Source organism: Octopus bimaculoides, chromosome 22 (genome assembly GCF_046866305.1).
Source record: "Octopus bimaculoides isolate indiv1 chromosome 22, ASM4686630v1, whole genome shotgun sequence".
NCBI lineage: Eukaryota > Metazoa > Mollusca > Cephalopoda > Octopoda > Octopodidae > Octopus > Octopus bimaculoides.
Window position 1 is genome coordinate 22301338 of NC_142949.1, and position 13304 is coordinate 22314641.

The 13304-nt window shown below is 37.5% G+C and overlaps 1 protein-coding gene across 5 annotated transcripts in view; it reads right to left on the reverse strand.

The window, feature by feature from the left end:
• Positions 1–13304, reverse strand: part of LOC106872239 (E3 ubiquitin-protein ligase NRDP1) — a 244995-nt gene that overhangs the window by 11435 nt on the left and 220256 nt on the right. For all 5 annotated transcript variants that reach the window (XM_089339819.1, XM_052975810.2, XM_052975812.2 and 2 more), the window contains 4 exons: positions 13058–13189; positions 7377–7456; positions 4286–4527; positions 1933–2037 (listed from right to left, as the gene is read on the reverse strand). In XM_089339819.1, the coding sequence (XP_089195945.1) occupies positions 1934–2037; positions 4286–4527; positions 7377–7456; positions 13058–13189 (558 nt within the window). In that variant the 3' untranslated portion in view covers position 1933. The remainder of the gene's footprint in view (positions 1–1932; positions 2038–4285; positions 4528–7376; positions 7457–13057; positions 13190–13304) is intronic.

Here is a 13304-nt window from a genome sequence, read left to right on the forward strand (position 1 = left end):
GTCTAAAAGTGAAAGACAATTTATCAAAAGTTGTTGATTAGTTGCTGAGAAGTCATCTAATAGCAAAATATTTTCAAGAAATTCTTAGCCAATCTCTCATTAGCCATAAAAATCTGTAGCTTTGTTAGATTGTACTATACTGATGAGATCTAATAGCATGGAAACAACATGTTCATAGTTGTCCCATACCTGCAAGCAAAGACATGACCCTTGCCTCAGTAATGTAATTTTGAGAAATTCATTTTCAGTTTCCTGAAGTTATTTCCCCTTGCTGCTACGTTTTTCACTCCTTTCTCCAAAGGGGGAAATTCCAATTAAGAGTTTTTTGAAAACGGCATTACATTATCCCCATTGGTCCATTCGAGTTACATCCCTTAGCTCATTTTAATTTCTTTTCTCAATATTAGCTGTTAGTAAGGTAGCAAGCTGGCAGAAACGTTAGCATGCCGGGCAAAATGCTTAGCAGTATTTCATCTGTTTTTACTTTCATCCTTTCGGGGTCGATATATTAAGTACCGGTTGCGTACTAGGGTCGATCTAATCAACTGGCCCCTTCCCCCAAAATTTCGGGCCTTGTGCCTAAAGTAGAAAGGATTATTAGCTGTTAGTAGCAGATTCCAATGCAGCATTTCTCAAGTTTTTTTTAACTATTGCCCTCTTTTTTTTTTTTGAACCTTGATGTGATTTAACAGCTCTAATGTAATATCAGGCCAGAATGATTTAGTTCCAAGTACTTTGATGTGGGCGACTATTTCTACAGCACCACTCAACTATAAGGTCACTACTGCTTGACCTTAGTCATTGGACCAACCTTTAGCATGTGGTTATGGTCCAAACTTAGGTATTTATTCAGGTGCTTCATATAAATACCCATAGCTACTAGTTGAAATTAACTTTATATTGCAGTTCATAGTTTTATTTTCTGCTATGTTCATATGCAAGTTTATGCATCTCTTTATACATGCGAATTGATTATGAGATTAACAGATGACACTCATTGACAATGTTCAAGCATTTACAGATACAGATATCTGCATATACAAGTCAGGATATTACTTAATGCTAAAGGTGCAGTGTCTGTTTTTATTGCTGGCAGAATCGTTAGCACACCAGGCAAAATGCAAAAATGCTTTGTGGCATTTTGTCTGTATTCACATTCTTAGTTCAAATTCCACTGAGGTCAACTTTGCTTTTCATCCTTTTGGGGTCAATAAAATAACGAATTGAATGCTGAGGTTGATGTAATTGACTTCCCCCTTCCCCTGAAATTCTTGACCTTGTGCCAAAATTCAATACCAGATTATTGTTGTTGTTGGCACTCCGTCACTTACGACGTCGAGGGTTCCAGTTGATCCGATCAACGGAACAGCCTGCTCGTGAAATTAACGTGCAAGTGGCTGAGCACTCCACAGACACGTGTACCCTTAACGTAGTTCTCGGGGATATTCAGCATGACACAGTATGACAAGGCTGACCCTTTGAATTACAGGCACAACAGAAACAGGAAGTAAGAGTGAGAGAAAGTTGTGGTGAAAGAATACAGCAGGGTTCGCCACCATCCCCTGCCGGAGCCTCGTGGAGCTTTAGGTGTTTTCGCTCAATAAACACTCACAACGCCCGGTCTGGGAATCTAAACCGCGATCCTATGACCGCGAGTCCGCTGCCTAACCACTGGGCCATTGCGCCTCCACACCAGATTATACTTCATTGTTTATAATCTACGCACAAAACCCAGCCAAGATTTTCTTTGCTTAAAATGCAATGAGAACTGTGCCTTTTGTATTATTTTCCATCAGCTGAAAACGTGCTTGCATTAACTGGCCAGTAGACTTATTCTTTAAAATATTTCTACACACGATAAACATATCAATGTTTCAGTAATATTTGTTGTATTCTAAGAAAGAATGACCAAACGGAACAATAAGACCTTACCTCATTCCACACCATGCGCGAAGATCATTACAAGACCTGGTTCCAGTATTAAGTCTTCCGGCATGTGTTCATTTTCACATGACATGACCACCACAGCTTGTTTTCCTTTCAAGAACACAAAAATAAATGGTATCAGTAAACAGGAGACTCATCGTCATCATCATTATCGTTGTTGTTTTAATGTACACTTTTCCATACTTGCTTGGGTTCAATAGAATTTGCTGAGGCAGATTTTTCTACGGTTAGATGACCCTCCTGTTGCCAATCCTCACCTATTTCTAAGGTAATATTTTCTAATGGGTACAACTCATCTTCTAACACCCATTCTTCAATCAGTGTCCAGTCACCTAGGCACTGTAAATGATATCACTTATCCCCCCCCTACACTTTATATCATATCCTCACTACGCTGTCCCTTGCCACCTTCTCCTCTCTGACCCACTCCTATTTCCTTTCTCTTTATCCTCACCCCAAATTCATTGCATCTGACTCAATCCCATTCTCTGATCATCTATTGTACTATTTTCACCCAAGTGGACTTACTTACCCATTTACCTTTTCTGTTCCTTTATCCCATCTCTCTCTCTCTCTCTCTATCTTTCCAAGAGGTGAAGCCATGTATTCACCTCTTCAGCAAGACACTTCTGTCCCTCAATACTATACCTCATTCAGTCGAGGCATCTTGCCTTGTGAGTTACTTGCTAACCTCACCAGTGCTGGTGCTATGAAAAAAAAGCATGCTGTACACTCTGCGAAGTAGTTGGTGTTTGGAAGCACATCCAGCTATAGAAACCTTGATGCCAAAGCAGATAATGGAGCTCAGTGCAACCCACTGGCTTGTCAGTTTATGTCAAACTGTCCAACCCATGGCAGTATGGTAAAAAGGGACGTTAAATGATGATCTCACACACACACACACACAATGGGTTTCGTTCAATTTCCATCCACCAAAACCACTCAAAAGGCTTTATGGTGGATTTAAGGTAGTTGTAGAAAACACTAGCCCAAAGCAACATGTAGTGAGACTGAAACTGATACCCATGTGGCCAAGAAGCAAACTTCTTAACCACACAATCATGCTTAAAATTCCCCCCCCCCCACCAAATATTCAATTCTGATTTGGTTGAATTTGCTACACCTTTCAAATGGAGGCAAGAAACCCATTGCTAATCTGTTGGTAAAAATATTTGTTAATCATGCATGTATCTTCATAAATTGTTCAAAGTGAAAATCTTTTGTTAAAGTCTGTGTTGCATTGTCTATAAGTTGAAAGACATGGAAACACACACACAAACAAGCAACACTATATGCATCATATATACACATATAGCCTGTTTTTGAAGTCTTGCATTTAAAATTCCTGCATTTTTAATCAAAACTTGGTGACAACACTACCTACCTATCTTTTACACACACACACACTCTCTCTTACTGTGTTTCTCTCTCAACAACTTTTTCTCCTCCCCTTCTATTTAAAGTTTGTGTTGTTTTGTCTATATATTGAAAGACATAGAAACATACAGACATAAACAACCACAAAAAACTAACTATTACAGTCTTTTTTTTTTAATTGTGTTATATTGTGTTGACAGACTTGCACCTAAAATTCCTGTTTTAAATCAAAACTTGTTAGTTACTATGGTGACTATCTAACTTTCAAAAACTCTCTCTCTCGTGTATTTCTCTCTCAACTTTTTCTCCCCACTTCTTTTAAAAGTACATTGTGATGTATATTTCGATTCCTCCTCTTTTCTTCCCTCTCCCTAATAGATGCTGCAATGGACAGTCAGACGGAGATTCACTTCTTTTATAATATAAGATTTCAATGTAAGTAGCTGGCCCCAGAAATTGTTTTAGGATTATAAATTCAGAAAAATAAAAGGTAAATATTGTTTACCTTATTTTATTAATTATATTTATGTTTAACAAAATTATGGGTAAAATATTTTTCAAGATGACGAAGCATTAATATGAATTTTTTAAAAGGCTTGAATTATTATTTTTTTTAAATCACAACACACCAATGTGTCATGGCAAGCCTGTTGTGTTGGCAACTATCTTATTAGCTAGCAGTACTAAATCTGGGTCTACATGGAGGGGTGTGAGTGCATAGGTCATAAACCTACTAACATGATTCTACTTTCAGTTTTATCTCTATCACTCCAGACTGTTCTAACACCAATACACACACACACACACACATGATAATAGTAATAAAATAAAATAAACATAAAATTAGACAATGGAACTTTCTTCTCGAAAGGCTTATCATTGTTTTCCAAAGAAATGAAGAGTAAGAGCATATTTGCGACTAAAAGAAAATTAATAAAAAAAAAAAAGCACCTGAACTAACCTGGTATACGTTTTGTTACATAGTTTTCATACTGCCGTCGACTAAGCTGTCGTGTCTCAAGGGTACCAAGCCCTCGAGGCCAGCGCCGCTCATGGGCATTTTCCATAAGTTCATTAACAATATGTGGAGGACAGCCACTATCAATAAGGGCTCGTTTGATGACAGCCTGTAATACAGTATCTGGTGTAGAAATCATACCACCCCATCGAGTGACACGAGCTTTCTGAAGGTTTGATACCCATCTAAAGAGAGAACAAAGAAAAAGTAAAATTTTACTAAAATTTAAAACAACAGAGAACGAATTTTTACATCCAAGTCTGCTGGAATGTGCTAGGAATGAATATACACATCATTGCTTTGATTCTTGTGTTTTTGCTTACTCATGATAATGCAATGTCAACTACACAGGTCTTAGAATGTATCAGCAAATATTTTGTTTGCTGAATTCTATTAAAACAATTGTTCTGTTTTAGCTTCAGAGATGTGAACAGTGTCTCTCACTGAAGTGTGTGTATTGTCAACATATATTGTCTAAAGCAGTGTTTCTCAACCTTTTTTTTTACCTATGAACCCCTTTGATTCCTATTTTACTGAAGTGGATCCTCATAGCCATTTGATGTCTTAAAAATCTTATTATATTTGTATAATTAAATATAAGAAATTTAATAAAAAAAAAAATTTGTGAAAATATTTTGTATATTGTAGAAGTATAACTAATTTATTCCACATAATCTTTAACAACAAAATCTTATGTGGGTCCTTGAGGGTCATATGGACCCCATTTAAGAATCACTAGTCTAAAGGGAGAAGTTGTTCTCCAAAAACAAAATCCAAGTCAAAAGCATTTCCCATCCAAGAACATGTTAACAATGAACAAATACATCATTGTTTCATGTGCTCATAATAATTTGAAAAGGGGAAGAATTTCATAAAAATAATTCAAAGAAATTACGAATTAGATGAAGGTTATAGTAAACCATTTCACATGAAAGATAATGCAATAATTTCATATATAACATATTATAATATCAGCCTTTTAGCATTCAGATTTCTCTGTTAAATATAATACTTATATATCCACAGTTTTGAATTAATTTTACATTATCTCATAGCTTTGAGATTTTAATGGTGTGATTGTTTTGTTTGGAATTACATTGTATGATAGGTATGAGAGGCCAGATTGGGGCAGCTTGAACACAAAACATGCAACATATTTGGGCTAGATATGGCTGATTTAATTGCTAAAGGGTTAATATAATATACTAATAAACTATGTAAATGTTCTTGAAATTAAATGTTCTATATTTCTATGATAATATCGTTATTATCAAAAAGGATAATTAACAATTTTTAAATTAAGTAGCTTTGAGAAACCACTTAATTAAATGTGTGCACAATTCCATATAACACATTCATGTATACTCAAAAAAGGAAAGAATATGAACGTTAACTCTTTAGCATTCAGATCACTCTGTCAAATGTAATGCTTATTTCTTCATCTTGCATTAAATTAATCCTGCATTATCTCACAGCTTCGATATCTCAATGATGTGAGTGTTATTTTTTAATGACATTATAGTGTAAGTGTGAGAGGCCAGATCTGACCAGTTTGAACATAAAATTAGTGCAGTATTTGGGCCAGGTACGGCTAGTTTAATATATGATTGTACATGCCTATATTTCAATCACTGCTGATTAGTATGCCACAAGTTAATTAATTGTCAAAATACCTGGGAGAAGTAGCTGCTGTTGATACAGTAATAATTTTTCAGAGTATTAATCTTAAAGATGAAGTAATTTATTAGAATATTTTTACATTTATACAATTCAGCATAATACTCAGATAATTAGCTGACAGATTCAGTAGTCTTATGTCCTATCGCATACAAGCTGTTCAAGCTAAATTTCCAAGCAGAAGTAAAAGTATTTAAAAAAAAAAACCAAAGCACATCAAGTAGATTATGGCTGGGAGATAACAGTTTACTTACAGTAGCCACGATCAGCTTCCATTATGGTCTCAAGATAGCTCTGGAACCTGGTGCATGCATTCCATACTGTGTGTCCTTAGGAAGATCTTTGAGCACCTCCTTGATCTTGGCCATCAAGTCAGCCTTGGTATTGCAATCAGAGTGGTTGGTATTTTTCTCAACCATACTCCACACATAGTAACCCATGGGATTACAATCAGGGGGTCAGAAATTGTAGTGGGTGAAGTCGCAGAAATTCTCTGACAACCACTTCTGACTTTTTCTGAAGGTATGGCAAGGAACCAAATGCTGCTGCTACACATATGGCCTTCCAGCAGCAACCCTCTCCAGCCAGGGATTGACCACAGTCTCCAGCAGCTTCACACAGCCATCTGAATTGAGCCTAAGGCTCCGTTCAAAGAGCCTTCACTGGAGGTATACCCAAAGACAATCACAGTTTGGGAGAACTTGGTTTTCATGGTATGTGGGACATCACATGGATTGTAGGTAAGTCACGTGCTGTCCTGGGTGTTGTGCAACAGGTTCTGCTAGAAGTTATTTTCATCTGAGAAGAACCAAATCATCCCCCAGCTCAACAGGATGTCTTAGCTTCTTTGCCTTCGTTAAGCGGCTTCATTGTCTTTAGCCTTGACTGTCAGAATTTATCCCTTGCACCCCTTGTACAAGTGGCAGTGAAGGTCCAAATTCAGAGCCAGTATCTTGGTGGCAACTCTAACACCCACCTCTCTTGTCAGATCCTGGATTCCCTTGCTCAAATCTACCATCACCTTGTCCTGCAGCTGTTTGATGAATTCTAACTGCAGACGCAATTAGAATGCCTACTGTGTCCCTTCCTACTGGCCACAGCTTCATTGTCTCTGTTGTAGCTGTTCCTATGACATCTCACAGCCTTTACAGTGTTCACAGAGCATTGAGTAGCACTCATAGTGTTGGCATTTTGACACCTAGTGTGAATCATCATGATACAAGTAACTCTTTTCCATACACAATGCAAATCAACAGAAAAACAGATTTCATGTTATAGAATTTCAGATTAAGGCAAAATTTGCAGCAGTGCAATGCTTCTACAATGTGGAAGATGTCTGCGTTAATGTATTACTTACCTAACAACATCTGCATTTTCCATTTCTGACTGCATCTCTCTAATCCGGGGGTTTGAAACCCTCATACAGCGCATGTATTCCTACAAGGAGAGTTATGGGTTGTACATGTTGGATAGTGTTGGTAGCAAGAACTGAACAGTAATTGAATCAACAGATAAGGTTTCAATAAAGATGGTTTCAAGAGAGGTTAACCCCTTTTGATACCAACCTGTTTGAAAGCTGCCCCTTGTTCTATGATGCAAATTACTGTTTTAAAGGGATCTACATTAAAACTTTCCATCAAAGTTTCATGTTAATTTATGTTCTGAACACCAGTTTATTAATGATTTATTTTACTAAATTCTTCATTATTTGCAAAACTAAATTAAACAAAAGCATTGTGTTACAAAACAGTTAAGAAATAGGTGAGGTGATTAAAAGAGACAGTGATCATCCATTATATTGATTAATGTTTATATTAATTTAAAAACGTCACTACAGGTACCATATCGTATTTACAAATCAATTAGCATCACCTTAATCTTTCATTACAATATTTCCTTTGAAATATATTGCCTTTGATTCAAAGAATTTTTTAAATAATGAAGAATTCATTGAGTCATTACTAAGCTAGAGTCATTACTAAGTTGGAATTTGGAGCATAAATTAATATGAAATTTTAATGAAAGGTTTTTTAATTCAGATCATTTTGAAACAGGAGGTTTGTATCATAGAACCAGAAGTGGTCTCAGGTGTGTTGGTATCCAAAAGGGTTAGAAAAGAGTGACGTTTTATTGGCAACAACAAGATTATTAAAAAGATCATCATCAAAATCACATTTTCTACTCTTATTTTCCTGCATTCTTTTTCCATTTAAAAAAAAAAATTCCCCCTCCCCCAAAGTAGCCCAGTAGGAACAGATTTTGGTGAAGCAATTGTTTTACAGCTGTATCATTATGTCTACTTTTCCAGTTTCCATGCTCATAAGGGTTCAATGGAATTTGTTGAGGTGGATTTTCTATAGGTGAACGCCTTTCCTATTGTCAACATTCACCTGTGATGTTTCCCCATGACCAGACATGTTTCCATGGAAAATTGGAATGAAGATCAAAGCTTGTAGAACAGTAACACTCATTTACAATTATCATTTGATTTCAAAAGAAAAAGACAGTAACACACAGTTTGTCTAGGAGAAAGAAACTGATATAAAACCACTGCTGCCATGCAGACTAGCATGAACAAGGTGGATTTTGATTATGTCAATGACATCTGGCAGCCCACTGCAACCATCCTAACCAAATCCAGCATGTCACCAATCCCAATGGTGCTGCTGGCAAAGGTGGGTTACCAAGTGTATGGACCTTGTGACCAACACATGGTTCACCCAGAATAAAATCACATGAAGGCCATCTGTGGCTTGAACAATGAGTTCTCTACTCCTTGCACTCATCAAGATGAAGAGTCTCAATCAATAGCTACAGGTCTACAACTAAGATATGAATTACAACTGATGATGGTATACATGCTGGGCTTCTTTTAATTTCTATTTACCAAATTCAGTCACAAGGCTTGGGTTGGCCCAGGGCTATAGTAGAAGACACTCACCCAAGGTGCCATGCAGTAGAACCCATTGTTAGTGAGGCACAAAGCTAGTAAAGTTACACACCTCTCCCAGAGACAAAGCACAAAATGGCTAACATATGATTTATGGACAGTGCAGAGCAAGACATCAGTTAAGATTAATCGTTCAAACACCAAACTGCTTGAGGCTTTTCCTGGTTTCATAGTACAAACTTCCTGCTTTAAAGTGATCAACATCATCATTTAATGTCTTCTGTCCATGCAGGCATGGGTTGGACGGTTTAACAGGAGCTGGCCAGTCAGAAAACCGCTCCACATTTCTCTGTCTGTTTTGGCATAGTTTTTATGGCTGGATGCCCTTCCTAACATCAACCACCCCTTACTTTTTACGTGACACCAGCACAGGCAAGGTCAGTTTTAGAATAGTTTTTACAGCTGGATGCCCTTTCAAATGCTAACCACTTTACAGGGTGGACTGGATGCTTTTTAAGTGTCACCTGCACTGGCAGGGTCACTAAGTAACTTCCAAGACAAAGAATCCTTTGGGAGGGGAGGGAACATTGGAGGAGGTGATCTTGTGTCAGATGATGAATGGTTAGGTTGTGACAGAGAGATGGAAACAGGTGCCTTGCTGTAGACACATGGTTACCTCCCACCAATCTAAATTAAAACTTATTTTAATTTCATGCTGATTTGTTCCAAATAACATCTTAATGACAAAATATATTTTACTGTTGTCTTCATTATTTTCAAAATTAATTTAAGAAAAACAGTGTATTTCAACAGAAATATGATAACAAAAGGTTTAAGGTGAATTTAAATTGAAAGGAAAATGAAACTAAAAAACATAATGTTGAAATCAATTTCAATTTGAAGAGGTTTCCTGGGAATAGAGAGCCTTTAGAATTAATCAATGATTGATTGAGCTGTGTCAGTATGAATTAAACAAAAATGAAAACTAGTAAACAAGTATCTAGTTGTTGTTTAGACACTCATAAGGTCTGTGTATGTTGTTATTGTTTTTAGTTCTCCAGTTCAATCATGACCCATTATGTCTTAGTAGTATTTCCTCTTCAAAATTGGGATAATGGTGGCCTATCTGAGAAATGATCCCCGTGAGGTGGAGTGCTTGGTGCAGCAAGTGTTGTTGACCATTTTCCATGTCAACACCATTGTGGTCATGACTGCAGGGCACTGTTGAGCACACTATTTGTTCTGGGGTGTATGGCAAATTGTATCCCCACTTTCTGCTGCTTAATCCCTCCACTTTTTATCTCTTTCCGTTTCTTTGTAATTAAATTGTGATTCAATAAAGTTGCTTATTCAATGTGTCCTTCCCTTTCAGATGATAAAGTATAATTTAAGCGAGATTTGGCTGATGTTTCTAACAGGTCGAGCAACCACATACAGGCTCCTTTGTTAGCTTCAGTGTGTGTGTGTGATCATCCAAACATCATACTTCACACCTTCCTGTCATACCTGAATTTTCTGATACTTTCAAGTTAGCTAAACTCAAGTTTAGCTAACTTGAAAGTACCAGCTGGACAATTTTCAGTCTTATGCCAGTTGTTTCTTGAAACAAACATGCTTCATTCCCACCCTCTCCCACTAGGGATGTCCATATCATCACACAATCAAAGCTTGAAACTCCAAAATCTCACCAAGGGGTCCACATGCTGCAGCTCAAGACAAGGCTTCCACTAATTGGTAGACTTTAAATGGAGCACTAAAAAACCCAGTAAGATTGCCACCAAACAAGAAACAGATGCCTTCAGACATCAAATAGCTACAAGTTCTCCCAACTCTTAAAGTTTTGATGTTCTTTCTGGTCCCTAACCCTGCTACCTACTACTTCTGAAGAGTAAAAACCACTTTTGATCATGAATGACCATGGGATTGCATCTAGAAAGTTACCCTCTGAGGCAAAAGTTCAGGCAAGGTTGTTTATAGAAGACCAGCAGTTGCCCATGAATACCAGCCTCCCCATTCCATGCCACCGATATTATCCCAGGGAAAGGCAAAGGCCAATATAGCTTGGCACCAGTGACATCACAACTCATTTCTGTAGCTGAGTGAACTGGAGCAACATGAAATAAGTGTCTTGCTCAAGAACACAACACACAGCTAGGTCCAGGAATCAAACTCACTACCTCATGATTGTGAGCCTGATGCTTAAATCACTGAGTCATGCACCTTCCCCTCTGGATCACTATAAATATCTCTACATTCATTGCCTCATTTGCTTTCAACTCCACACAGCAGATGCACTCAACGAAATTCAATCAAACACCAGGCAAGAACAGAGAGAATCCACATAGGTCCACTGATATGGGTCTAAAATTCTGTGAGCCCAAAGAACAGGGAATTCAGGTGAGTCAGTTGATATGGGCCTACAATTGTGGGCCCTACTCCTCAAAAAGGGACTATTCAGTAATGCCTTATTTTTATAAATTGCTTTATTTTTTTTGTTTTGTTGTATTCTGTTACATTTAATTACATATACGCTACAAGAACATATGTAACTCATTTAAGTACACTACATGTACATGTGCAAACCAATTGGTGGACTTGTTAGATTAGCTTTACTTTTCATCCCTTTGAAGTCAATAAAAAAGTCTCAATCCAAGACAATGGATTGAAGAACCTGTGAAAACATCTTGCAATATTTGTTCTGACCCTTTGCATCCATGGCTTCCCTGGATAACAGAATAATTTAATACCACCTTTTGGCGCCTTGGGTTCCTTTAACAAAGTCTATATTTGTTTCAAGCGTTCAGGCCAGGTTTCCATTTGAAGGATACCCCCCTCCCTCCTTCCCATCCACCAGTCTGAGGCCCTTTAACAGATTTTTTAAAAATGCAGTATTTAGCACTAATTACTTAAAATCATTAACAGTTTAAAATGGAGCTTGCATCTCACATATAGTCATGGCTTGTTACCAGATTTGTATAGGCCTCACTCTAAACACTTTCATACAGTTGAAACACATTTGCACAGTTGCTCTTCTATTCCTTACAACCCAACAGTTTTCAATCTTTGGAATACTGGCAAAAAATAAGTTTCATGAAACTCTAAAAGCTGTTTATGGTTGCATGCACAGTGCAGACGAGAGGCCTCCAACTTGAACCTGGTGGTCAGAGCACTTTCAAACTCTCTACAGTGGCAACCACTCAGTCCAAGAGTTAGAAGTGATTCATATTCTAGAGCAGCTTTTGAAGTTAGAGCCAGATGAGATTTCCTCAGAGATGACCAGAGCAATAGAGCAACTAAAAAGTGGAAAGGCAGCAGGAGTGGATGAAATCCAATCACAGACACAGAAGGCTGGTGACACAGCAGTGTACCCCAAACTCTGTGAGCTTTTCATCTGCTGTAGACAGCAGGGTAAAGTTACCACAAGATTTCCGTGATGCTGTCATCATCACCATGTGTAAGAACAAGGGGGAAAAAACTTGACAGCTCCAACTACAAGGGGATTACTTTGCCCTCCATTGTAGGCAAAATCCTTGCCAGAGTATTTACTCCTCAACTGACTAATGCTCACCATTGCAGAAGAAAACCTCCCAGAACCCCTGTGGCGCTTCAGAGCAAAGAGGAGCACCACTGACACAGTTTTTGTTCTCAGACAGCTTCAAAAGAAGTGCTAAGACGAAAACAAAGGACTTTGCATCACCTTTGTTGACCTCACCAAAGCATTCAACACTGTGAGCAGAAAAGGTCTATGGCAAATCATGGAGCATCTTGGATATCCCCTTAAATTCCTCAATATGATTCTCCAGCTGCATGAAAACCAGCAGGGCTAGATCAGGTATAACAACAATCTCTTCCCTATTAGCAATGGTGTGAAACAAAGCTGTGTCCTTGTTCCAGCCCTTTTCACCTTCTTTTTCATTATGATACTCCAGCAGGTCACTGGAGACCCTAATGGTGAAAACAGCATGCATCCCTTCATGCATACATACATACATACATACATACATACAGACAGACACATACACATATATATATATATATAGAAGTAACATATTTGACTTTCTTCCTTACTGTTGCAGAGATGTATTTATTATAAATTGTTTTAAATTCTGAAAGGAATAAGACATCGGTAAGTTTAATTCAAGACTTACTTTTAGCTGCTGCATCTCTCGCTTCTGTTCTTTCAGTTGTAATTTGTGTTCCATGAGCTCAACTTGCATTTCGGACATTTTCTGTTGGTGTTGTTGGACCAAATTCCTCAGTTCTCGAACACAATTATGGTCCTAACAAAACATCATTGAATCAACAAGAATAAATAAATGTATAAATAAATCAATTAATATATAAATTCATGAAAATCTTTTAAATTTAAAAACAGCCAAACTCATTGAAACAATA